The 27,217-nt window shown below is 36.8% G+C and overlaps 1 protein-coding gene across 1 annotated transcript in view; it reads right to left on the reverse strand.

The window, feature by feature from the left end:
* Positions 1-27,217, reverse strand: part of ZFPM2 (zinc finger protein, FOG family member 2) — a 524,714-nt gene that overhangs the window by 380,132 nt on the left and 117,365 nt on the right. Inside the window, exon 3 of the mRNA XM_027561337.1 lies at positions 16,196-16,297. Within this exon, the coding sequence (XP_027417138.1) occupies positions 16,196-16,297 (102 nt within the window). The remainder of the gene's footprint in view (positions 1-16,195; positions 16,298-27,217) is intronic.

Here is a 27,217-nt window from a genome sequence, read left to right on the forward strand (position 1 = left end):
GAGCTCCACAGGCTGCACGTGTAAATCAGCCCTCCATCTCCCTGCCCTCTCACAGAACTGTGAGATGACAAGACAGGAAGCATGCAACCCAAGGAGACAAAGGGCTCCCACACCCAGTCTGAAATATCCTGGCTCTTATATTTGTATAATTAAGAAAGGCTACTCAACTGACTTCTTTTACAACAGAATGGTTTTCAGAAGTCATTATTTCCAGCTATAGGATTAGAAATTTCAGGCATAATATTTTAAAATGTTATATCATTTATCACCCTGTTTAACCACTATTGCATTAATCATATTACAGCAATTGCTATTTATATCCAATGTCCCCCTTTTATTAAATTCTCAGAAAGCATCAAATTTAAAGAAAAATGGGTAGAGGGAAATAACAAACACTCTTATGGCTGAAAATGACTTCCACTCATTTTTGTCTTCTTTTGGCGAGCTTGCATTGCTTTTATATAGAAAATAAAATTTTAAATACCTTGTGTGCCAAGTCGCTTCAGTCGTGTCTGACTTTGCAACACTGTGGACTGTAGCCTGTCAGCTTCCTCTGTCCATGGGATTCTCCAGGCAAAAACAGTGGAGTGGGTTGCCATGCCCTCATTATAAACTTAAATAATTCACTGTTTACTTAAAACACACACTAAAATGAATGCTGCCAGTCTCACATCCTCAGCCATTTCATATTCTTTGTCTGGTTTATAGTTTACTTAATTCTGTAAAAAATGTCATGTTTGCATCCTTGTTATAATTGTGTATTCTTCATTTTATTTTACATTAATACAATGCTCAAAAATGAAACAATGCTGATTAATTCATATGAAAAAATTAGCTGAAAAAAAAACAAAGAATTTGTTAAAACTCCATTCAATCAGGAACGCTGTTTTTACTCAGGGTGTCAGTTAAAAAGAATATTATACTTCTTGTTAACATCAAGAGATTCTGCCATGAAAACTCAAGATACTTGCTTCTCATGAATTTACCCTAATAACTATGCTTAGCATCAAATGTTATTTTCATTACTCTCTTGTATGTGATAATATATTCAATAATTTTTTTATGCAGCACTTAGAAATTTTCTTTTAAGGACTCTTAAAATATAGCCTACAGGGAAGTCTACCAAGTAGAACTGCTGTTAGCAAAAAGCTTAGACCTTCCATATTGAGACTTGCTTTCTTATTCCACCCCCAAATTCTCCAAGAACCTCCAAGAGTCAGCCCCACTTCCAAACAACAGGCAAGACCAGTTGGGCCACTACATACCTTGCTTTGCTGCTCAATTTCCAGTAAATAGCTAAAATAACAATAAGGTTTCTTTATTTTTTTCGTAGCTGACCTTTTACCAAGTTCTTTAACTGCTGTTATTCAACAGTTAAAGATGGTACTATATAGATGGTACTATTCTTCAGTATAGATTGCCATGCATGACTTGAGGATACTTTAGTTTCCATTATCCTTCAGAAAGCCCAAGAGTGAGGGAAGGACAGTGGCTTCTAGGCAACATTGATACAGTAGGGCAGGCTTAACAGGAACATGGAAGCTTCTATACAGGCAGAATGGCAGCACGCTTACTAGACTTAATATATAATATATATATATATATATATATATATATATATATAATTTTGCAAACAACTAAACATGTCCTATCAATCATTAACAACTTAAGTGCGTCCAGTGTGTATTTGTCACTCTGTCCCTGGGATCACTGAAGAGATTCCTATTGGTTGTTTTATCTCATCAGCTTTAAGTCTCACCAACATCAGCAATGTTTCCCTACTCCGTCTCTGAAAGCTGATTGCTCAGCCACTCTCCCACCACCCCTCCTACTCTGCAGTGGATGACCTTCCTCTCCCTTTGCCACCACTGCACACTGGTCATGCCTCTACAACTGAATCCATAGAAATGGATTTCAATTATCTCATCATTTGTCTGTCCTCTTTGTACTTTGAGCTTTTTGAAGGTAGTCTAAGCCCAAGCCATTGTTTTATCCTTCGAGTCTGGCACACAGTTATTCTCCAATAAGTGTTTGAACTAATTGGAATTAATTAATTCAAAGTGGGTCTGCTAAGGTGCAGGGGAAGAAGTACATGATCTGGCAGGCATATGCAAATTATATTTATGAGTAAGTTGCTTGCTCCAAGAATCAATCTCAGAAACAGTGTAGGAGTTTATTATGAAAACAAAGATATAACAATCCCCAAGGTCCAAGTGTACTCCTGAGGCTTAAACAAGAATAACAGTAACACATTAAGATCTATTATTAGAAAAAAGGGGAAAGCAATACCTCTAACACATCACATTTACAGTAAATTTTTATATATTATTATTAAATTTAGCATATCAATTACATTAAAATGATAAAACTCGAAAGAAATCCACACATAAACTCCCAGTTCTTAGGAGATAAAAGTTGAAATAGTAAAATTTAAAGAAATGAGCAAAATATACTATGTAAAGCTGATGATCACCTCTTGATAAGACTACTGCTGTATTTCTATTTCTACTGTCCTCCCTCTACCTTTTCTTCATATTGTAGTCCAAGTAGTTTATTTTTAATATAATTCTCAGTATGTGGCTTATATGTATCACATGTCTTCACACAGATTTTGAATTTAAATCCAACAATAGTACTTACAGCTTATTTTACCAGCCTCATACCATTCTTTACTATTCTGAAAATTGACATGTAATGGGAAAGAATTAAACACGCTTTCCTTTATGAATAGTATTTAGGGGTAACTGAATAGTAGATGAGGGAAAAATTTTCAGAAGGTAACAATGTTAGTTAATAATGCAGACCCTGGAGAAGGAAATGGCATCCCATTCCTATATTCTTGCGTGGGAAATCCCATGGACAGAGGAGTCTGGCAGGCTACAGTCCATGGGGTCACAAGAGTCAGACATGACTTAGCGACAAAACCACCACCACCAATAAAACAGAAGGAATGATAAATATGTGAAAGGCACCATCTCACAAGCCGTAATGATATACAGGATCCTGGAAGTAATCATTAGGTGAAAAGTTGATGGGAAATTTTACAATAGATGGAGGTAAAAATTGCTGAACCACTTGATACAATAAACTCACCACAAGTGGAACAGTGGCCTGGCCTGTATATTCTTATGGATATGATTCATTGGAAGACACCAGTAATGTCTATGTAGCACTGTTGCCTACAATACTGAACCTGAATTTATTCAAGGATGTAAATTCAACTACCAATTATAAGAAATGTATTTTATCTGTATTAATCAATATTTGGGTGTTAGTTCTAAAAGGTCTTTTAGGCCTTCATAGAACCGTTCAACTTCAGCTTCTTCAGCATTACTGGTTGGGGCATAGACTTGGATTACTGTGATATTGAATGGTTTGCCTTGGAAACGAACAGAGATCATTCTATCGATTTTGAGATTGCATCCAAGTACTGCATTTCGGACTCTTTTGTTGACCATGATGGCCACTCCATTTCTTCTGAGGGATTCCTGCCCGCAGTAGTAGATATAATGGTCATCTGAGTTAAATTCACCCATTCCAGTCCATTTCAGTTCGCTGATTCCTAGAATGTCGACGTTCACTCTTGCCATCTCTTGTTTGACCACTTCCAATTTGCCTTGATTCATGGACCTAACATTCCAGGTTCCTATGCAATATTGCTCTTTACAGCATTGGACCTTGCTTCTATCACCAGTCACATCCACAACTGGGTATTGTTTTTGCTGTGGCCCCATCCTTTCATTCTTTCTGGAGTTATTTCTCCACTGATCTCCAGTAGCATATTGGGCACCTACTGACCTGAGGAGTTCCTCTTTCAGAATCCTATCATTTTGCCTTTTCATACTGTTCATGGGGTTCTCAAGGCAAGAGTACTGAACTGGTTTGCCATTCTCTTCTCCAGTGGACCATATTTGTCCTTTTCATTATAGGGGACTGGAATGCAAAAGTAGGAAGTCAAGAAACAACTGGAGTAACAGGGAAATTTGGCCTTGGAATACAGAAGGAAGCAGGGCAAAGGCTAATAGAGTTTTGCCAAAAGAATGCACTGGTCATAGCAAACACCCTCTTCAAAAAAAACAAGAGAAGACTCTACAAATGGACATCACCAGATGGTCAACACCAAAATCAGATTGATTATATTCTTTGCAGCCAAAGATGGAGAAGCTCTCTACAGTCAGAAAAAACAAGACTGGGAGCTGACTGTGGTTCAGATCATGAACTCTTTATTGCGAAATTCAGACTTAAAATGAAGAAAGTAGGGAAAACCACTAGACCATTCAGATATGACCTAAATCAAATGCCTTATGATTATCCAGCAGAAGTGAGAAATAGATTTAAGGGACTAGATCTGATAGATAGAGTGCCTGATGAACTATGGACAGAGGCTCGTGACATTGTACAGGAGACAGGGATCAAGACCATCCCCATGGAAAAGAAATTCAAAAAGGCAAAATGGATGTCTGGGGAGGCCTTACAAATAGCTGTGAAGAGAAGTGAAAAGCAAAGGAGAAAAGGAAAGATATAAGCATCTGAATGCAGAAATCCAAAGGATAGCAAGGAGAGATGAGAAAGCCTTCTTCAGCAATCAATGCAAAGAAATAGAGGAAAACAACAGAATGGGAAAGACTAGAGGTCTCTTCAACAAAATTAGAAATACCAAGGGAACATTTCATGCAAAGATGGGCTCGATAAAGGACAGAAATGGTATGGACCTAACAGAAGCAGAAGATATTAAGAAGAGATGGCAAGAATACACAGAAGATCTGTACAAAAAAGATCTTCATGACTCACATAATCACTATGGTGTGATCACTCACCTAGAGCCAGACATCCTAGAATGTGAAGTCAAGTGGGCCTTAGAAAACATCAATACGAACAAAGCTAGTGGAGGTGATGGCATTCCAGTTGAGCTATTCCAAATCCTGAAATATGATGCTGTGAAAGTGCTGCACTCAATATGCCAGCAAATTGGGAAAACTCAGCAGTGGCCACAGGACTGGAAAAGGTCAGTTTTCATTCTGATCCCAAAGAAAGGCAATGCCAAAGAATGCTCAAACTACCGCACAATTGCACTCATCTCACATGCTAGTAAAGTAATGCTCAAAATTCTCCAAGCCAGGCTTCAACAATACATGAACCGTGAACTTCCAGATGTTCAAGCTGGTTTTAGAAAAGGCAGAGGAACCACAGATCAAATTGCCAACATCCTCTGGATCATCGAAAAAGCAAGAGTTCCAAAAAAACACCTACTTCTGTTTTACTGACTATGCCAAAACCTTTGACTGTGTGGATCACAATAAACTGTGGAAAAGTCTTCAAGAGATGGGAATACCAGACCACCTGACCTGCCTCTTGAGAAATCTGTATGCAGGTCAGGAAGCAACAGTTAGAACTGGACATGGAACAAGAGACTGGGAACAAGAGACTAGGAAAAGGAGTACGTCAAGGCTGTATATTGTCACCCTGTTTATTTAACTTACATGCAGAGTACATCACGAGAATCACTGGGCTGGAAGAAGCACAAGCTGGAAAAAGATTGCCGGGAGTAATATCAATAACCTCAGATATACAGATGACACCACCCCTATGGCAGAAAGTGAAGAAGAACTAAAGAGCCTCTTGATGAAAGTGAAAGAGGAGAGTGAAAAAGTTGGCTTAAAGCTCAACATTCAGAAAACGAAGATCATGGCATCTGGTCCCATCACTTCATGGGAAATAGATGGGGAAACAGTGGAAACAATGTCAGACTTTATTTTTGGGGGCTCCAAAATCACTGCAGATGGTGACTGCAGCCATGAAATTAAAAGACACTTACTCCTTGGAAGGAAAGTTATGACCAACCTAGATAGCATATTCAAAAGCAGAGACATTACTTTGCCAACAAAGGTCCGTCTAGTCAAGGCTATGGTTTTTCCAGTGGTCATGTATGGATGTGAGAGTTGGACTGTGAAGAAAGCTGAGCACTGAAGAATTGATGCTTTTGTTTTTTTTTTGTTTTGTTTTTTTTAATTTTATTTTATTTTCAAATTTTACATAATTGTATTAGTTGCTGCTTTTGAACTGTGGTGTTGGAGAAGACTCTTGAGAGTCCCTTGGACTGCAAGGAAATCCAACCAGTCCATTCTGAAGGAGATCAGCCCTGGGAGTTCTTTGGAAGGAAGGATGCTAAAGCTGAAACTCCAGTACTTTGGCCACCTCATGCGAAGAGTTGACTCACTGGAAAAGACTCTGATGCTGGGAGGGATTGGGGGCAGGAGGACAAGGGGACGACAGAGGATAAGATGGCTGGATGGCATCACCGACTCAATGGACGTGAGTTTGAGTGAACTCAGGGAGTTGGTGATGGACATGGAGGCCTGGTGTGCTGCAATTCATGGGGTTGCAAAGAGTTGGACATGACTGAGCAAGTGAACTGAACTTAACTGAATCAATATTACCCTTTTATATAATCTTATAGTAAGCTGGATTTAGAAAAGAGGAACCAGAGATCAAACTGTCAACATCCATTGGATCAATGAAAAAGGAAGAGAGTTCCAGAAAAACATCTATTTCTGCTTCATTGACTATGCCAATGCCTTTGACTGTGTGGGTCACAACAAACTGTGGGCAATTCTGAAAGAGATGGGAATACCAGACCATACCAGAGACACTGACTTGCCTCTTGAGAAGTCTGTATGCAGATCAGGAAGCAACAGTTAGAACTGGACATGAAACAACAGACTGGTTCCAAATAGGAAAAGGAGTATGTCAAGGCTGTATATTGTCACCCTGCTTATTTAACTTATATGCACAGTACATCATGAGAAACGCTGGACTGGATGAAGCACAAGCTGGAATCAAGATTGCCAGGAGAAATATCAATAACTTCAGATATGCAGATGACACCACCCTTATGGTAGAAAGTAAAGAGGAATTGAAAGGCCTCTTGATGAAAGTGAAAGAGGAGAGTGAAAAAGTTGGCTTGAAACTCAACATTCAAAAAACTAAGATCATGGCATCTAGTCCCATCACTTCATGGCAAATAGATGGGGAAACAATGGAAACAGTGACAGATTCTCTTTTCTTGGGCTCCAAAATTACTGCAGATGGTGACTGCAGCCATGAATTTAAAATTTCTTCTTCCTTTGAAGAAAAGCTATGACCAATTTAGACAGCATATTAAAAAGCAGAGACATTACTTTGTCTACAAAAGTCCATTTAGTCAAAGCTATGGTTTTTCCAGTAGCAATGTATGGATGTGGGAATTGGACTATAAAGAAAGCTGAGGTCCGAAGAATTGATAATTTTGAACTGTGGTGTTGGAGAAGGCTCTTCAGAGTCCCTTGGATTGCAAGGAGATCCAAGCAGTGCATACTAAAGGAAATCAGTCCTGAATATTCATTGGAAGAACTGGTGTTGAAGATGAAACTTCAAATCTTTGGCCACCTGATGTGAAGAACATTTGAAAAGACCCTGATGCTGGGAATGATTGAAGGTGGGAGGAGAAGGGGATGACAGAGGATGAGATGGTTGGATGCATCACCAACTCAGTGGACATGAGTTTGATTAAACTCCGGGAGTTGGTGATGGACAGGGAGGCCTGGTGTGCTGCAGTCCATGGGGTTGCAAAGAGTCAGACACAACTGAGTGACTGAAGTGAACTGAATAGTAATCTAGTTTCAATTTGTGGCCCATTAATAGCAAGTGTGCATGTCTCTATGTACTTGCTTTTATTTTCCATCTTTTTAAACTACTTCTACTTCTAGTGTTCATCACTGTGTTGGTCTTTACGTACCCTTAAGAGCTTTATTAAGTCCCTTTCTGAACCAGACAAAAGAGAAGCAAATAATTACACAGTTTAGGTCTTCTTTCAAATTTTTAGATTTAAGAATCAGTCATATTTTTAGGTGTCTTTCCAGACACAATGTTGAGTCAAGGAAAACAATTTCCAAAAATTCTTGTGCCAAAATAAACATCTAATGCATATGTTTCAATAAAAAGATTTATCAAAGAGATGTCCTGTGCTTAGTTGTTCAGTCGTTTTCAACTTTTTGCGACCTATGGACTATAGCCCTCCAGGCTCCTCTGTCCATGGAACTCTCCAGGCAAGAATACTGGAGTGGGTTGCCACGCCCTCCTCCAGGGGATCTTTCCACCCTAGGGATTGAACCCAGGTCTCCCGCACTGCAGGCAGATTCTTTATAAAAGGCATATCAAAGGTTTTTTCTCATACTCTATTGACAAGTGTCTTCCTAGAGTGCATGTTGAGAAGAATTCTAAAGCAAATTATGACTCAGGAGTAAGGAACACAGTAGAAATTCTATTATTGGACAAAATTGAGGTGAGTAGTTAATCAAAACAGCCAAACCATGGAATGATTTTTAAATAATAGTATAAGTATTATATTACTTATAGAAGTATATTAGAAGTATACTTCTATAATAGTATATATACAAAATAATCGAAGTATTATAATATACAGTATATTACAATATACAAAAGCACTTTCAATAAACATTTGATGTAAGGCCTAGACCTTCACTGTATTGGGCCTATGAGTCCACGGATTGGTCCTCCAGTTTCATAAATGTCATTCAAATGCTTCATCTACAATTTTAATTTGTTTCATTGGAGTACAGTGAGGATATAAATGCACTTGCAAAGCCATCTAAGATAGATTCTTACAATATTTTCATGATTTTCTCCCTACTGCTTTAAGTTATTTTGCCCACACCTAAATGTTTTAGTTATTTCTCTTTACCCAGTCTTTTGAAGGTTTCAATATGGTTGCCATAGAAACAATGCCATATTTTGCAAATATATTTAGGTGGTTTAGACAATATTTAAAATCAGTTAAAAATTTCAGTAACATATATATAGTTGGCAGGCATATAAGTGACTGCCCACATGATTCTCTCTAGCTCCTGGTCTCTGTATTGGTTTACTAGAGGTGCTATAACAAAATACCATAAATCATGTAGTTTAAATAACAGGAATGTATTGTCTCACAGTTCTGGAGTCTACAAGTCCAAGATCAAAGTTCAGCAAGATTGATTCCTCTGGGGGCTTTGTGAGAGAATCTGTTCCATACCTTCCCTAGCTTCTGGTGATCTGTTGTCAATCTTCAGCCTTCTTTGGCTTGTAGGAGCATCATCTCAGTCTCTGCCTTCATTTTCACAATGTTCTCCCTGTGTATGTGGTCTGTCTCCAAATTTCCCCTTCTGATGAGGATACCAGTCATGTTGGATTTAAGGCCTGCCCTAATCCAGTACAACCTTAACTAATTACATCTTTAATGACCCTATTTCCAAATAACACCACACTCTGGACAGTTAGGAATTTAAGACTTCAGCATGTGAATTACGAGGGGACCTGACTTAACCCACAACACTCTCAATCAGTAAGTTTCATAGAAAGGGTGGAAATTTTAGTTTAATGAAGGAAGCTTTGAATGTAAAAGAATAATTAATGAATTCTGCCATGAGAGTAGGGTCTGGGATAGGAAAGTACGTGTTGTCATATATTTTTCTGGGATCATGCTATATTTATAAAACTTGACATTGTATTTTATTTTCCAGGAGTGTGTTTGAGGAAAAAGTCACTGGAAAGAAAAGGTCCAAAACAAATTAATCTCAGTTCATTATCCTTTAACTTGAATTTCTCAATTAAAGTTGTGCAAACAAATCAGGTATTTGCATATTCTAAAACAAGCCATTATTTAAATATCCTTGATTGTCATTCTTGTACATCTGAATAAAGAATAATAATGACAAACTGGTATATTTTATACAGTTCCTTATTACTCAAAGACATCTCGTTCCAAACAATAATCATAAGTCCTTTGCCTTCAATCTACCTTTTTCTTTCTTTTTCTGGTTAGGTTTATGTGTGTTCTAATTCTATATCAGAGTGAAAACTGGAGTAAAGGAATAAGATAAAGAAACTTGTTCACTCTGTTTATGTGACATTCCATTCTACAAAGAGTAAGGCTTTCATCTTTAATCCGATATCCACTTAACGACACTGTAGAAGATTTATTTTGACCCCCTCTTGTTTCAGAAGGGACTCAAAAGTCTGTAGCAATTTTTGACACTTTGCTATAATGTTTTTCTGACCCCCTCCCCCCCACCACACACACACTCCTCCCTGCCTCATTTTCATATGGACACAAAGAGTTGGGATAAAATGATGGTTCATTATAGTGGTACAGAGCTCTTATCTTCATCCGGCAAGAGTCATTTCCTTCCAAAGATTGAAATGCAAATGTGAAAATTAATGATAACTGCATTATCTGATAGCAGAGATAATACCAATTCACTGTCAGAGTAATACACAGTCATTCTACGATTTCCTCCGCTTCTCACAATATTCTTCTTACTGTCAGACTATATCTATGGTTAACTATGTTTCATAGGTTTCTGTTAATTTACTTCAAATGGCATTTCCCAGATCTTATATCTACCACATTTTCCCAGTCAAAAAGGAAACTAAATCAGAACTGTAATCTCCAAGCCCTTCTTTGGACTAGTAAAGGGGGGAAAAAAAAGAAAAAAACCTCTGTATCATTAGTATGTGCTTCCTCACAGTAGTCTCCTGGCTGCCATTCCACTTTGCACAAAATTCCCCATCTTCACAGTTTAATTTCAGGCACAGACCACAACTAGCTTGATCCTCTGTATGCATCCGCAACACTGACAAGCAACTGAAAAGAGGTGACATTTATAGATGTCTTGACCAATTTTTAGTCCAGATGCAACAAGTACACATAACTGATTTTATGCTAAACATTTATTCTTGGAAATTTACTCACATTAAAATTTCTTTTACTGAATTATGTTTTAAATCCAGTTGACTTAGAACATAGTTAATATAACCATATGATGATTTCTAATAGCAAAATATGGCAAGGTTAACTCACTATACAAATGTGAGCTTATCATCTGTAAGGCATTATAATGGCATCTAAGGCACAATTGCCAAAATGATACTAAAAGTAGTATTAACAGCTATCTATTGAGCACTTATGAAGCTTTGATCTCCATGTTTTACATAGAAAGTCTTATTAATGATGTAGTAATTACAATTAGCCCCACTTTATAAATAAGGAAACTGAGCCCTTGGCGAGTTAGTAACTAACCCAATGATTCATGAGAAATGCCAGGCTGGATGAATCACAAGCTGGCATCAAGACTGCCAGGAGAAATATCAACAATTTCACACATGCAAATCCACCTCGCAACTGGCAGAAAGTGAAGAAGAACTGAAGAGTCCCTTGATCAGCATGAAAGAGGAGAGTGGAAAAGCTGGCTTAAAACTAAACATCAAAAAACTAAGATCTGTTCTGGCAGTTCAATACTCCCAAGGTCACAAGACCATAGGTGTCAGCATGTATACTCATATACAGATCTGTCTGGCTCTAAAATTTGTGCATTTTCTCTTGTAACCAAGATCATTATCTGCTTTCTAGGTTGACATGCTTAATTACTGCATCCTATTCTACCTGTAATACATGGATAATTAAAGACTATTAAAGGAGAGAAATGGCATCAAAAAAGAGTGTGAACACTGGTCAGAATGGCCATCATTTAAAAGTCTACAAATAACAAATGCTGGAGAGGGTGTGGAGAAAAGAAAACCCTCCTACACTGCTGTTGGGAATGTAAGTTGGTGCAGCCACCATGGAAAACAGCATGGGAGTTCCTCAAAAAACTAAAAATAGAGTTTCCATATGATCCAGAAATCTCATTCCTGGACAAAAATCTGGACAAAACTATAATTCAAAAAGATACATGGACTCCTAAGTTCACAGCAGCACTATCCATTTACAATAGCCAAGACGTGAAACAACCTAAATGTCCATCAACAGAGGGACAGATAAAGAAGATGTGGCACATACACAGAAGGGAGTATTACTCAGCCACGAAAAAGAATGATATAATGCTATCTGCGGCAACATGGACGGAACTAGAGATTATCATACTAAGTGAAGTCCGATGTGGAAGTCACTTATATGATGTCACTTACATGTGGAGTCTAAAATATGATACAACTGAACTCATTTACAAAACAGACTCTAAACTTATGGTTGCCAAGGGGGAGGTTAGAGGTTAGCAGATGCAAACTATTATACATAGAGTGGATAAACAAGATCCTACCGTATAGCACAGGGAACTATATTCAATATTCTGTGATAAATCAGGATGGAAAAGAATATGAAAAGGAATGTTTAATGGAATCATTTTGCTGCACAGTAGAAATTAACACAACATTGTAAATCAACTATACCTCAATAAAAACAAGAGCTTGTTGACAGCATAATATTACATGTTTGGACTTCTCTCTAGCACCTTTCACAGTTTTTTAGTGTACAATGTTTATTAAGTAGTTAAATGTATGGGTACTGGCAGACTGAATTACTTGTGAGGGTGATAAAAGAAAAGGCATTTACTTAAACAGAAGTTTAAGTGAAATGATATGAAACTGAAATGATATGAAAGGTATGAGAAGTAAGTGTCCAACTCTTTGTGACCCCATGGACAGGAGTCCACCAGGCTCCTCTGTCCATGGAATTCTAGGCAAGAATACTGGAGTGGGTAGCCATTTCTTCCTCCAAGAGATCTTCCCAACCCAGGAATCAAATCCAGGTTTCCTGAATTGCAGGCAGATTCTTTACCCTCTGACGTGAGGTATAGGCAAATGCAGATTAAAAGGAAGAACAGTGGATAACAAGTATCATTTGAACTAGATTCCAAGCAAGGGAGTGTCAAGGTAATTTTCTTGAGAGAAAGAAAGAAGAATGAAAGTTGCAAATAGATGTGTGAAATATTGAAATAATGTGGTAACGACTATTATACTGGCCTCAACTTTATTAGCTTAGTGTTGAGTCTAGCACTCCACACAAATATGAAAGACACATAAGAAATGGAAAATTATTCAAATAAGAGTCACAAGTATTTAAACATTAAAGAATTTCACCGTTAGAAATCTTTACAAACAGAAGATAATTTTCCTAAAGACTGCTTGCATGCGTGCATGCTAAGTCACTTCATTTGTATCTAACTCTTTGCAAACCTATAGATAGTAGCCCACTACGCTCCTCTGTCTATGGGATTCTCCAGGCAAGAATACTGGAATGGGTAGCCATGCCCTCCTCCAGGGGATCTTCCTGACCCAGGGATCGAACCAGCATCCCTTAAGTTTCTTGCATTGGCTGGTGAGTTCTTTACTACTAGAGCCACCTGGGAAGGTTCCACCTTTACGAGTTAGCAGAGGTACAAGCAATTACTAAATGTACCTTTTAGATGAACAACAAATAAGGAAAAATTGCACTGGGGAATCTGTATTTGATACAATAGAACACTTTAGATAGAAGGTGATTCATTATGGAATTAAGGATCAAGAAAAATCATGGAGTTGTCTTCAATCAAACTTTAAAAATACGGTAAATCCTGATCCATCTTAAATGATGTCAGCTCTGTGCCTCAAATTCTTTAGATAATTTCCTTGTCCTTAGATTCTGTTCTATTTTTTAGAGACAACTGTCCATCTTAGGGTGACTTTCAGAACTGGGTGGGAGATCTGCTTAAAGTTAGAAGACCTTGAAATCACACCTGACTCATCACCTTATGTCTTAACTAACAATTTATGGCTAAATTCAAAACCAAATGCTTAGCATTACAAAAGCTTACCCTTGTTGTATCAGATGTACTACTGTACTTTAAAAAAAAAAAAAGCCAAAAAGAATTTTTAAAGGTTCTGCTTCAACTCTCAACAATTTCAAAGCCATAATAATGATCATTAGCACTTTATGTGCATGATCTGGTTTAATTCTCACAAAAGCCTTAAGAGGCATTAATATCACTTTCCACATTTTAACAAACCAGAATAATGGCACAGAGAGATTAAGCAATTTGCCAAAAATTATTCTGCAAGTGAGCAGCAAATCCAGAATTTGAACTTAAACCTTTAGAATCCAGAGCTCATTTTCTAACATGTATGGAAACCTCGAAAACTTCCTCTCCTTAATACAGTAGTGAAATACCAATAATTTTTCTGAAAAACAAAAATTTGGGTAAAAATACTGATGTAATTAGGCTTCCCCGGAGCACAGCAGTAAAAAGAATCCACCTGCATTGCAGGAGATGCAGGAGACGATTCAATCCGTGAGCTGGGAAGATCCCCTGGAAGAGGAAACGGCAACCCACTCCAGTATTCTTGCCTAGAAAATCTCATGGACAGAGGAGCCTGGCAGCCTACCGTCCAAGGGGTTGCAAAGTCAGACATGACTGAACAACTGAGCGTGAGCATGATTGATGTAATCACTATTCATGCAAAAGAAAAAGTCCAGAAACATCCTGTATACTTTCTCCTGATTATAGGAATGTTATACCTTAAAAGATACATGTCCAATAGGTAATCTTTTGTTATGAATCAATTTCATTAATCAGAGGATGTCAAAATAATAAACTCCCCTTTATTTTTCAAAACACCTATAGGGAAAAATGTGTTACTGGTTTTACAACATACAAAGGATGGATTTCCTCTAGGTATACCTACTTGGAGGTACACATTTTTCCTTTAAAGTGTTTACATATTCAAATGTGCCACAGAAAGAGTATATACATTTTCACTGATATCAACTGAATAAAACCAGATACATTAAGTACATTAAATAACTCAGATGTAAAAAATCTTATCATGCTTTACCCTTGCTCCCCTCCTTTTTGACCTATGACTTTATTTCTGGAAAATATTCCTGAAAAAGGTAGCATCGGGTGTCCAGTATGTGATTAATAATTCACTACCCTTCTGAAATTTGCTTACATACCTCCAAGTCACTGGGAACACTGTGGGCCCCAGACTTGAGCGAGGAGGAAAACCAGCCACCTCCAAGTTTGCCCCTTTGAGAGAATCCAGAATGTACCCTTTGCAGGTAGGCATATCAGAAAGGCCATCTAATCTAAAAGTAAAAAGTCTTCTAAGTAGCCAATACATACCTAATTCCATGAATGAACAACCATACAACATCAAGTTGCCCACCTTTTTTAAGTTAAATGTAATCTCCAAGGACAAAAACTTTTTTCCAAAGTTTTTTCTTATTTTTTTTTAATCAGGGGAATTCTTACCTATATTGAGACAGAAGCACTATGCGATAAGGTGAAAATGCCAGATGTCCACATTTTCTTTCAAACGCTTAAAACTTGGTACTATAGTACTTTAACTATAGTACATTTTGATCCAAAATCTTGTGTAACACTATGCTATGCTACAGAACACTATGCTACAGAATACAGACATTTGCATATGTCATAAATAACATTAGAAATGACATCATAATAATCAGATATACTGTATCCTCATTTTTGTTTGCATTATATTTTCCAGCTGCTGCTTTCAGAAAATTACCACTGGAGTTCCTCTCTTCTTGATGCACAACAGAGAGCAATTTGCAAAGTCATGCAAGGGTGAAAATGTGACTGAAATATAGGAATCTTTCTTAATGAAAAATGTTACTGCTTTGGAAATTATGGCCAAAACTATTTCAAAACTCGTCTATATCCTTAAGCCCTATGACGTAATAGTCTCCTTTGGCATAAAGGTTTTTTATCCACAGGGTTCTTATAACTGAATATATTTTTATAAAATGATGTTGGTGTTTTAGAGTATTTTAAGTTAGTTTTTCTTTTTCTTGAAATGATTAAATATCAAGGTCTTTAAAACTGAATTTATTTTTCATTTGTAAGTGAAAATGTTAACAAAATCTTGAATTAAAGGGGAGTATCTGTTAATATTTTCTAAACTTCTAAAAACATACTGTGACTGAATCCATGACTTACAACATGACTAAACTAAATGAATTTCTTTGGAGTACTGTTATTGTCTGAAGCTTTAAAGGTATGCCCATTTTAAAGATGGATATGGCATAAAGATCTCTGTTCAAAGAAAATGCAAGTAGAATTGACTAAAATCTTATATTAATATAAAAGAAAACAAAGATGAAAATTTCAAGTAGAGGTAACACTGGTTTTTACAGTTTACCAAAGATAAAATCTTCTTTAAATGATGTTATTTATTCAGACTTCTATATAACAAGCATACACACATATTTTTTAAAATCAGAGATGAGAGTGTAAGAGTTTTATTATTTAATTCAAATTCAAGGGGGAAAAAAAGTGGATAGTAGCAACAGATGGTTAATTTTACATTTTTGTCCTACCTGGTCCATCCCAGTCGTCTGTCTCAACTGCAGGTTGCCCTGGTTTCTCTGACTGCGTGTCCCCATCTGATTCTGCTGTCTCCTGGACTCCTTCATCATCACCTGGAAAACACCAACATACAAAGAGAAGGAGACGTGATTAACGCCCTCTATTTGACATTCAAATCCTCCCACAGGGATGTCCTTAGCATATGTCTAATTATATAATTGTTACATACATGGTAATTATACTGAACACAGTTCTATGATTAATCATTTTGATAACTATTATGGGTTTATAATAAATAAAATCAACATTAGTCATAAATAAATAAACTGCTATAAATACTAAAAACATTTCCATAAAATTTTTCATTTGGAATTATTAGTATTATTCAAGAAGAAAATGAAAATCTGTATGTATTCTTTATACTGTTTTCAATACAGAAAACTAACTTGCTTATTTCCAAATTACATTTTTATAAAAGCAAGATGCAACAGAGAAGACATATTTGTGTTTGGGTTGAAAGTGAGCTATTTTGGAGATTTTCTTTTTCTCCATCATTAAGCGTACTAAAATGTGTTTGTATTTATTTTAAAAATGGGTATAAAAAGGTCATAACTGAATGATAATCATATAAGATGAGCCAGTCACACAAGTCTTCACAATGTAGGAAGCTACAAACCTATACTTGTTCCTGAATAAGTACAGCTAGTTTCAAAATTATGTCTTCATTTCACATAAAAAAGAAAAATGATGTAATATACCTTGAGCAAAAGTATACTTACAGCAAAGAATGAGAAACCTACTAACGTAACCACATTTTAAAAGCAAAAAGTCTGATTTTTTAAGTGTCTTCATTTTAAATGATAATGTAACAAAGTACTGCTGCTTTAAACAAAAACAACTGACTTTAATATAGTGCAAAGAATAATACAAACATTCCTAGTTATAAGGATAACAGAAATCAGGAAACAGAATAACAAGAAAATGTGGTGTGATGACAAAAATGAAAAGAATATAAATTAAAAACAGGGACACTAAACCTTGAATCTAATAATGCTAAATTTTTAAAGTCAAATTGCTTGCCCTTTGAAGCATTCAATAACTATTTTTCACACAATTGTTAAATCTCTAATATTAATAGTACTTAAATATTTATATTGTTATAAATTATACATTGAATTTTAAAAATCTTTCACAGTAACCTAGAAAATACAAAATTTTCAGGAAACAATTATTATTACAATGACAGTAGTGTGATGTTAATATGAGTTTTGAAGTTTAAACTCCATAAATTTTACATTCACTTCTATATATAGTTTCACAAAAATAAAGCATTTTAAAGAGTCAAATAAAAGTAAAGAAATACATTGCAGAAATCCAGTGACAGCTCTGCTGAACTTAATTTCCCTAATAGAGAAGGGCTGCCTCTGGTGGGTAACAAAGAATAAAACACATACCCATACTACCAAGGAGAAGGCAATGGCACCCCACTCCAGTACTCTTGCCTGGAAAATCCCATGGACAGAGGAGCCTGGTAGGCTGCAGTCCATGGGGTCGCTAGGAGTCAGACATGACTGAGCGACTTCACTTTCACTTTTCACTTTCATGCATTGGAGAAGGAAATGGCAACCCACTCCAGTGTTCTTGCCTGGAGAATCCCAGGGACAGGGGAGCCTGGTGGGCTGCCGTCTATGGAGTCACACAGAGTCGGACACGACTGAAGCAACTTAGCAGCAGCAGCAGCAGCATACCACCAAACTCCATGCCTGGAATTGACGGCTCTTTTAAAAGTGAGTTCTCTCTTCTTTTCTGGATTATCAAAATGAAATCCTCTCCAGAAAATGTTTATTGAGCATCTACCAGGTTTAAGGAACTATGGTAGGCATGGTAGGATATATATGGAAAAATACCTTTTTGAAAGGAGTATAAAACTCATTATAGAGAGCAAGTTCATAAAGTGAGAGTGCAAGACATGATCCAAGAGCCATAAGAAATGTATGTACAAAGGCTCAGTAGTAAGGTAACAGTTTGAATCTTCTGTGCTCCTTTTTTTTGTAGGTCACATAGAACACAGATGCACCAGCCAATTGGGAGATCAGGGTTAGAGACCAGCTCTCACTTCTCAGACACAAACAGGACTGGTTCTCAGCCTCTGCACATGAGGAGGCTCCATGGCCTTTTCGTATACTGGAAGAACTTGAGAAACCCGAAAACTTTGTTACCAATTAAGTCAATGTTACTAGAACAATATCCTGTACGACTGAATCTTCTGGAGTGCCACCAGGGATGTCTGACCCAGTTTAGGGAAAGCTGAGTGCCGAAGAATTGACGCTTTTGAACTGTGGTGTTGGAGAAGATTCTTGAGAGTCCCTTGGACTTCAAGGAGATCAAACCAGTCAGTCGTAAAGGAAATCAGTCCTGAATATTCACTGGAAAGGCTGATACCGAAGTTGAAGCTCCAATAATACTTTGGCCACCTGATGCAAAGAACTGACTCATTCAGAAAGATCCTGATTCTGGGAAAGATGGAAGGCAGGAGGAGAAGGGGATGACAGAGGATGAGATCGTAGGATGGCATCACCAATTCAATGGACATGAGTTTGAGCAAGCTCCCAGGGTTGGTGATGGACAGGGAAGTCTGGATGCTGCAGTCCATGGGGTCGTAAAGAATCCGACACAACTGAGCAATTGAACTAATACTGACTTTACCAATGCTCTATTTTTCATGGGGACTATAATTCACGCTAGAATCTACCACCTAGGTGAGTGACCTTTTCCTTGCTTTTCCACAGACTGAATGGAAGTTTAACTCCAGGCACGGATGCAGAGGAGTCTACAAAGGAAAATGCCCCCCCCCTCCACAAACAGTGAAGACTAGAGCATCAACCTATATATTTTAAACAACATCCATCCCTTCTAAGCCCTTTTCTCATATCTTGTGATCTTGAAACAGGGATGTGAGCATCACAGAGGACTCTGGAGAACATGTAACCCAAATGAGACAAGTTCACCCATCTGGAAGTTGATGTACAGATAGGGTGACTTATCTATAGTCTTAGAGCTACAACATTTATTTCCACATAAGGAATCTTCCCTAAGCCTTCTCATGCTTCAGCAGTAAGTGCTTCCCAGCCATCTCCTTCCCCTAACAAGCAGAACAGTAGGGCTATGGGGGAGCACAGAGAGGCATCATGAAGACCACCCAAATCAGCAGTTTGTAAAAGGTTAGGGGTTAAATTTGAGTCTCCTATCAGCTTGGCATTCTTTCTAAAACATCCTTTCTTGCCTCCCTACCCTCTCCCCATCCCATTAGTTGAAGAAAGAACACATACACCTTTAAATAGTTGAATTTTAGTCATAGAGAGATGGATAAAAAAGTAAGCATGAGACTACACTGTTAAAAATCACACATCCAAGGACCCAGAGAACAGAGAGTAAAATTTTCATCAGAACTACTTGGGCAAGTTAAGTATTATATTCAGTTATTATTTATATCATTCTACATACACAGAGAGAAGTAAATCTTCCTGACTTTTACTATTACATTTTAATTGTTGAAAACACTGTGCTATGCAAAATTCAGTCAGTAATTAACATTGACAAGGCATATATTTGAAGATGCAATGAAATATATGAAAAACAAAAAGAAGCTTTCTCTTAAGAACCATATAATCTAGTTAAGGAGACACACCACATGCATAAAAGAGGTTGCCACTGACAAAAATAACCAGGGTAGTACATGAATAATTCCAAATGAGATCACATAAGATATAGAAACTCAGAGACCAAAAGCATGAAATGACATTGACCATGGAGAACCTTCTAATTAATTTTGAAGTTCTACCTTCCTGTTGAAGATGGAGAAGCATTGGGGAACTGACATGATCATGTAACACAAATACAGTAATGAACACATATTTATTTTCTATGAACACACTTTGTCAGACCTGTGGTCCTTGAGTTTTCCCTCACTTAATCTGTAATAACAATCTAACTCACATCCCAGACATTGCTTCACTAAATTTTTTGTGAGATTGGAATTAAGTCTACTCTAAAATACTTTATTTGGCAAATTACATATTTGGAAGGAAAAGTATTCAGAAATACAGTGAGAAACAAGTATGTGTGGAAGAATATATTGAAGAGTAATCCCAACACTTAGAAGTTAAAAGAATTGACTTAGATCTATGGATGTCTGTCTTTGTTAGACAGAAGTGATATAAAGCATTCTTAGTTAGCTGATTAAAAGACTACTTTTGAGTCTCTGAGCACTAAGAATACAAAACAAAGATGGTTCCTTCTCTCATACAACCTGTAGATTAGGACAGAGACAAATGAACAGACTGCAACCTCATGCGATTAATGATTTCACGGGAGCAGTCCATGGTGACAGAAGCACAGAGGCATGACATTTAATGAAAACTCGGTGTCGTGAAAGCTTCCCAGAAAAAGGAACCAATAAAATATCTGAAATTTGGAGGCATAATCTTAAATGAATCTGAATTCTGTAGGTTTCACGTCCAGGGGCTCCATGTTTAAAAACCATTTTTTTTTTTTTTCAGATTAAAAATGAGAACCACTTCCCCAAAGAAAAAGATTATTGGAGAAGGAAATGGCAAAACACTCCAGTGTTCTTGCCTGGAGAATCCCAGGGACAGCAGAGCCTGGTGGGCTGCCATCTATGGGGTTGCACAGAGTCGGACACGACTGAAGTGACTTAGCACCAGCAGCAGAAGCAGCTAAGTTATTGTGCAGGAAAAATGGCATCTTGAAGGTGGTGAAACTAAAAACATTTCAGTGATGCAAAAATAGGATCCAGAGAGAGTTTTAAGATGCTAACAAGAGACAATTAACGAAATATTCCTACTGTTTGATGGTTGATTGAATGAAGTCCTTTCCCTCATTCAGTATGGGCCAAATTTACCCATGATCATTTTCATCAGTAACTACTAGGAAAAGAAGATGGCAGGATGACTACAAATCTCAGAAGACATTTGATACACATAGAACTTTAGTAAATCACTCAAATGAAAATATTATCATTCAACTATTAAGGGCTTGATTGAACTAGTAATTTCATATAATAAAATGCCTTCATTAAATGTCACTTATCTGCCAAATCAAAACTGTAGAGCTTAGATTTCAACTTGGGCCAACATCTGCAGAAATACTCAGTATTGATAATCCTGATTCATGGAACAATTTGATCTAATTTGTTTCATTATGCAGCACATATAATTAGAAAACGACTGAAAATAAATACTGCAGAGTATTCAGTAAAGAAGCACTAAAAGTAGCTGGTAGTACACAATTAACAGCTCTAAAGAAATTACATTTTACAATTATTTTAAACCATTTATGAAACTGATTAAATGTACAATATGCATCACATTAATAAAAATAAGTCCTGAGTGAGAAGAATAAAAGTCATTGACTAATTACTTGTGTTTTCTTAAAGAACCCCAAAATGTAAAAATGAGAACCCCAAAATGTGAAAAAAGCATATGAGTATCATATGAAATGATGTATTAATATTTAGATATAGAAAACAAAATGGGTCAGAATTAAATTTATATTTATCTCAATGTCTGCTATGTGCCAAATACTGAAATCATAAAGATGAATAAAGAAGAGATAATGTCACAAAGTTCAGATTCTGTATGGAACTTAAACATGGCTACTATTTCTTAGGCACCACACAGAACTAGTTAAATGAACATCATATCACATCAACAACTCTGCCATGCATTATTATCCCTATATTTCAGAAGAGTAAACCAATAGGCAGATATGTAAGAAGATGCCCAAGCACACTGCTAAGTAGCAGAGCCAAGAACTGATTCCAGGTCAGTCCAATTCCAAAGACCATACTCCAGACCCATTAGGACACTATAGTTGAATGGAGGTCTAACAACAAAGACAGCAAGATGTGATAAGATAGCTGCTTTCTCTTCATCATATATAAGCCTTGTTTCTTCATTTTTATTTTACGTATACTATTTACTTAGAATTTGCTAAAACCAAATTATACAGAAATCCTTAATCAATAACCATTGCTCACTGTGCAGTTAGAAAATTAGATTTTGGTTTTATACTTTTTAGTATAACCTATTGCAATATCATTACATTTACTAATTAATTGCTTTCAGCACTATTTAATAACTAAGATATGTCACATTTTTCAACTTTTAAACCCTTCATCATTTAAGTTTATTTCAGGAAACCAGGTCTCATTTTTATGGTAATGTTTTCACCTAATTCATTTTTAATCTTTTTACTAATGAAAAATGAAATGATTAAAAAATAATTTAATCGAATATGAAATCTCTAAATTACTTTAAGAAACAGTATTTTCCCCTCACAATAGAGACTTGCCTCTTTCCTATCAATATTTATTCTCATGGAAAATTTATAAATAGAACTTTATTTTGATATTAACCCAATTTCAGCCTCTTCTTGATTTGAATGGGAATGACTTCATTGACCATCTCTTTTTTTTAACTTTTATCCATTTTTGATTCTTATATGTTTGAAAGCAGCACTCTAGAGCAGCTGATGAAAAAATGGCATGAATAATTAATAGCTAAGATAATGACAAATTTGTTCAGATACTGCTTCAAAAGCTTTGTTGGTAGGAAGAGGAAAGGGAGAGAAAAGGATGCCAGGACGAGTATTACAGAAAGAGCTAGAAATCCATTTGATATCCATTCATTTACTTGCTAAATTCTTTATTCACATGCTTTTAAATAGAAATTTCAGTATATTTTTAGCAAAGCACAAACACATTTAATGGGATAACCACTATATACATCAGAGACCAATTCATAAAATGATGAAATGGAATAAATGTCAAATGGTAACAAAATCTACAATATTTCTGAAATTATGGCTATGCAGTTAATGGTTTTCCATTGCAAGATTAAACTCTTTTGTTGCTCTTTTAAAAGATATCATACATATTTTGTGGGCCCTTCCATTTTTCTTAGTTTAGTTTTCAGAATCAGTGAAAGCCCTATAGGAGGAAATTGAAGGCGTTATTGAGCTCTATAAAACATACCACAAATGACTCAGGGAAATGCACTAGAATATAGTCTTTGGAACATACGAAACAGTGTCTTTTCATTCCATATTAGGTATTGTTGGCAAGGTGGTAAAAGCAGTGGCTCTATTTGCAAGGCAAAAATCATTTCAAAACACAAATAAATATCTTTTCACTGAAAGTTAGACATTCCTGTAGAAATTAAAGACTTGCCACGTTCTGAGGCAGTCACTTTTTCCGCACAAAATAGCAGCAGTGTTTGAAAGCAGTCATGCAAGCAAACAGCCTTTCTCAGTCCTGCTCTTTTAATCCATGTAGTTCCTATCAATATTAACCTCTTATAGAAATTCTTGTACAATGAAACTATTGAACTTTCTTGACTAGGAGTGTTACTGTAGCTGTTAGTCATCCCTATAATGTATTTTGCAATCAGCTAAATCATCAAAGTATTTTTTAACAATGAACAGTTCAGAAGTGACAGATCTACTTGCTTGTTCACAACTGCTTATCAGAGAATAGATATCACATATGTTTTCCAGGTGCTTCCTATAGTTAGGATACCTTCACAGAAGCCGCTCATGAAAGATAAGGTCATAAAAGAGATGAAAAATGTGTGAGCTTCATACACTTATGGTTTTATCATCAGACAAGATAGCTTTGGTTAAAGGACTGTAACAGTCAAAAACAGAAAACTGCGGCTTGTATTGAAGGGCGAGGACATTTAAGTTTAAGATTCAGTTTGTGTTTGCTTTGCCTAATAGCCTCCACAATGTTGTTTGGCTTAAAACAATTGTTTGGTTATAGATTATCCAAACAGAGGTGTCATGTTAAATTAACTCTACATTGCCAAATTACAGACACTGTTACATCTCCAGAGACAAAAAAATAAAAACATTCAATTGTTGCCCTTTTTTTTGCTAATGTCTAAAAATAAAATCTAAACATTTCAATGGTTTGAATAGAGTACATCCATTATTCTGTGGATCCCTATAATCATGCCTGTCTCAAGTCCCCCTTGGCTTACTATAAATATAAGAAAATGTAGGATTTTGCTGTGTTCTGGATAGTTATATTCAGTACACAAACATTTTTAAATGCATGCTATTTCCTTGTAACTTATATAATAGCCTTTTTCATACCCCAGAGTATGAATCAAGCAGATCAAAAAACAGAATCCACATTTATTTGATTATAAATTTTTAGACTCCAGATCAGGAAACAATCCTTAAATGTTTGATAACAATGGTCCAGGGCTAGGTCTGTTATTCTGAAAAGAAACTCAGTCTCTACAGTCAACAGATGACTACTGTAATATCTGTGGCATTTTATTATAGCTAGTAAGGGAAGGTTGTTGAAAATACTGTTTATGGTAACTATTGGAGAAGGCAATGGCACCCCACTCCAATACTCTTGCCTGGAAAATCCCATGGATGGAGGAGCCTGGAAGGCTGCAGTCCATGGGGTTGCTGAAGGTCGGACACGACTGAGCGACTTCACTTTCACTTTTCACTTTCATGCATTGGAGAAGGAAATGGCAGCACACTCCAGTGTTCTTGCCTGGAGAATCCCAGGGACGGGGGAGCCTGGTGGGCTGCCGTCTATGGGGTCGCACAGAGTCGGACACGACTGAAGCGACTTAGCAGCAGCAACAGCATGGTAACTATATCAAATAAAAGTCACATTGAAATTATTGATAACTTAGGAAGAAAAAACAGTGGTTTATAAATTCTTTCTACAGTCCTGAATATTTATTCCTAACATCAATATCAGCCTCCATGTGAAAAGTTTAAGTTTACTTAAGATTTGGAACATAAGGTAAATTTCCACATGAGATAAAATAAGGCAAATACTCAGCACTGTATCATTCAAGAAATTTCACTCCTCGTTATTTCTCACAAGAACATTTACAAGCAAGTGGAGGAGGCATCTTACTTTAAAAGACATTTCTGAAATACATATTTCAAAGTTTATGCTTAAATAAGTTTTATTTTCTCTTCCCCTGCTTCCCCTCAAACCAAACCTGTTCAAAGGAACAACAACAACAAAAACCCTCACTGCAACTAAAAAGAAAAGCCACTTCAACTACTATGTTCCGTTCAGAAGAGGATTCTACCAAATTAAGCCATTTCTTGTTCCAAAGAGGAGACAAAGTAAGTTACTCTGAACTGTAATTGACCTATTCAGGGATCTGTTGTTTGGCCATCAAGAAACCATTAGCTTTCAGTTTTCTGGACTCAGTCTTCAAGCTTCAAACCCAGCATTCCCTTTAGGAAACTATCATTATCACCGACATCAACATTATCGCCATCATCATCACCAACAGCACCATCACCGTCAACAACAAAAAGTAAAACCAAAGCTCACACTCTCTAAACTGTCTCCCTAACGAGTAAACCTAGTCTACAAAGAAAGAGCAAACCAATCTGAGAAAGTTATGATCTTTGAATACCGTTTTCCATACAATCTAATTGTTTATTCTTTCCTGTTTAACAATCACTCCAGAGAGGCTTCTCCTTTCTCATAATCCATGTAGGACTATGAGTCATAAGCAATCACTCATTACCACTGTGTTCCATCGCCACAATATAATTTACTTATTATAATTAAGACTTTACTCACACCACACATCCAAAAAGCCAAGACCAATGGAGAATGCATATTGTGGGACAGCAGCTAACAAAAACTTTGGTCCCTATCTGAATGCCCTTTATCCAACAGTAGTTCAAATACCCTAATGATGATAAATGACTCTCAGAGCTCACAAATAGGGGATAACATTTATTTCTTCTGATAAACTCTGTTTTTTTCTACTGCATGACCACTGAAATTATATATATTTTATTCTTACATTTTCTCTCTCTACCATGTTTATGGGAAGCTCAGATTTGCCTGTAATGCTTCATTTTCAAAATATTTATCTCCCTGTCTTATGCTTCCTCTCATTATTTCCTGTCCTTCACCCTATGATCATTGTTCTTCTTGATCTCTCTGGCCCATACATCTCTCTTCTGGGTCAAGTCCCACTGTGGTTCCACCACAATCTGCATGCTCAGTAGTCTCTTGCCATGCTGCCCCTCTACTTGGAACCCTATTACTTCTTTTTACATAATTAATTTTGCATTAGATAGCAACTGAAGTGTCACATTCTTAAGAACACTTTAACCTTCCTCACTCTTTCAAGCCACCGTGTACCACTTCTGTGATTATTTTATTAATGTCTGTCTCCTCACTAGAATGTAAATTCCAAAATAGCCAAGACCTTCCCTGCATTTACTCACATAGTAATCACAGCATGGCCCAAAATGTTTGATATAGCAAGTGTTCAATAAATATTTACTGGATTGGAAAAAAACATGCATGTGGTAAGAACTGACTGCCACAATGCTTTGAGTTATTCATTATCCCAATAATCAAGCAAAGACAAAGACAATGCCCTTTGAAGCTGAAAATGCTCCACAGTAACAGAACTTACAGGTGGGCAAGTGGTCACCTGATAATGAGTAACACATTTCCACCCTCTCTTTTCATGAGGTGGACCACTCCTTAAGTTAAAAATAAATTTCCAACAATGGATTATAAGTGGAAGAGTCCTGGGAAACTTTCAGGAACCTATTCTTACAGCTGAATGTGATCCTAATGAAGTTTCCATATCTGGGGAGGTGGGGAAGTATTCTAGGCTACATCAGCCTTCTCCAAACTCAAACCCATAATCAGCTTCCACAACTAGGGATGATCCCAGTGTGTTATCAAGTGAAGTCCAAGTCTCTCAGTCGTGTCCGACTCTTTGCCACCCCATGGACTACATGTAGCCTGCCAGGCTCCTCTGCCCATGGAATTCTCCAGGCCAGAATACTGGAGTGTGTAGCTGTTCTCTTCTCTAGGGGATCTTCCCAACCCAGGGATTGAACCCAGGTCTCCTGAATGGCAGGCAGACTCTTAATTGCCTGAGCCACCCGGGAAGCCATGTTATCAAGCGATCCATTCAAACTCCTTTTAC

This window comes from Bos indicus x Bos taurus, chromosome 14 (assembly GCF_003369695.1).
Source record: "Bos indicus x Bos taurus breed Angus x Brahman F1 hybrid chromosome 14, Bos_hybrid_MaternalHap_v2.0, whole genome shotgun sequence".
NCBI lineage: Eukaryota > Metazoa > Chordata > Mammalia > Artiodactyla > Bovidae > Bos > Bos indicus x Bos taurus.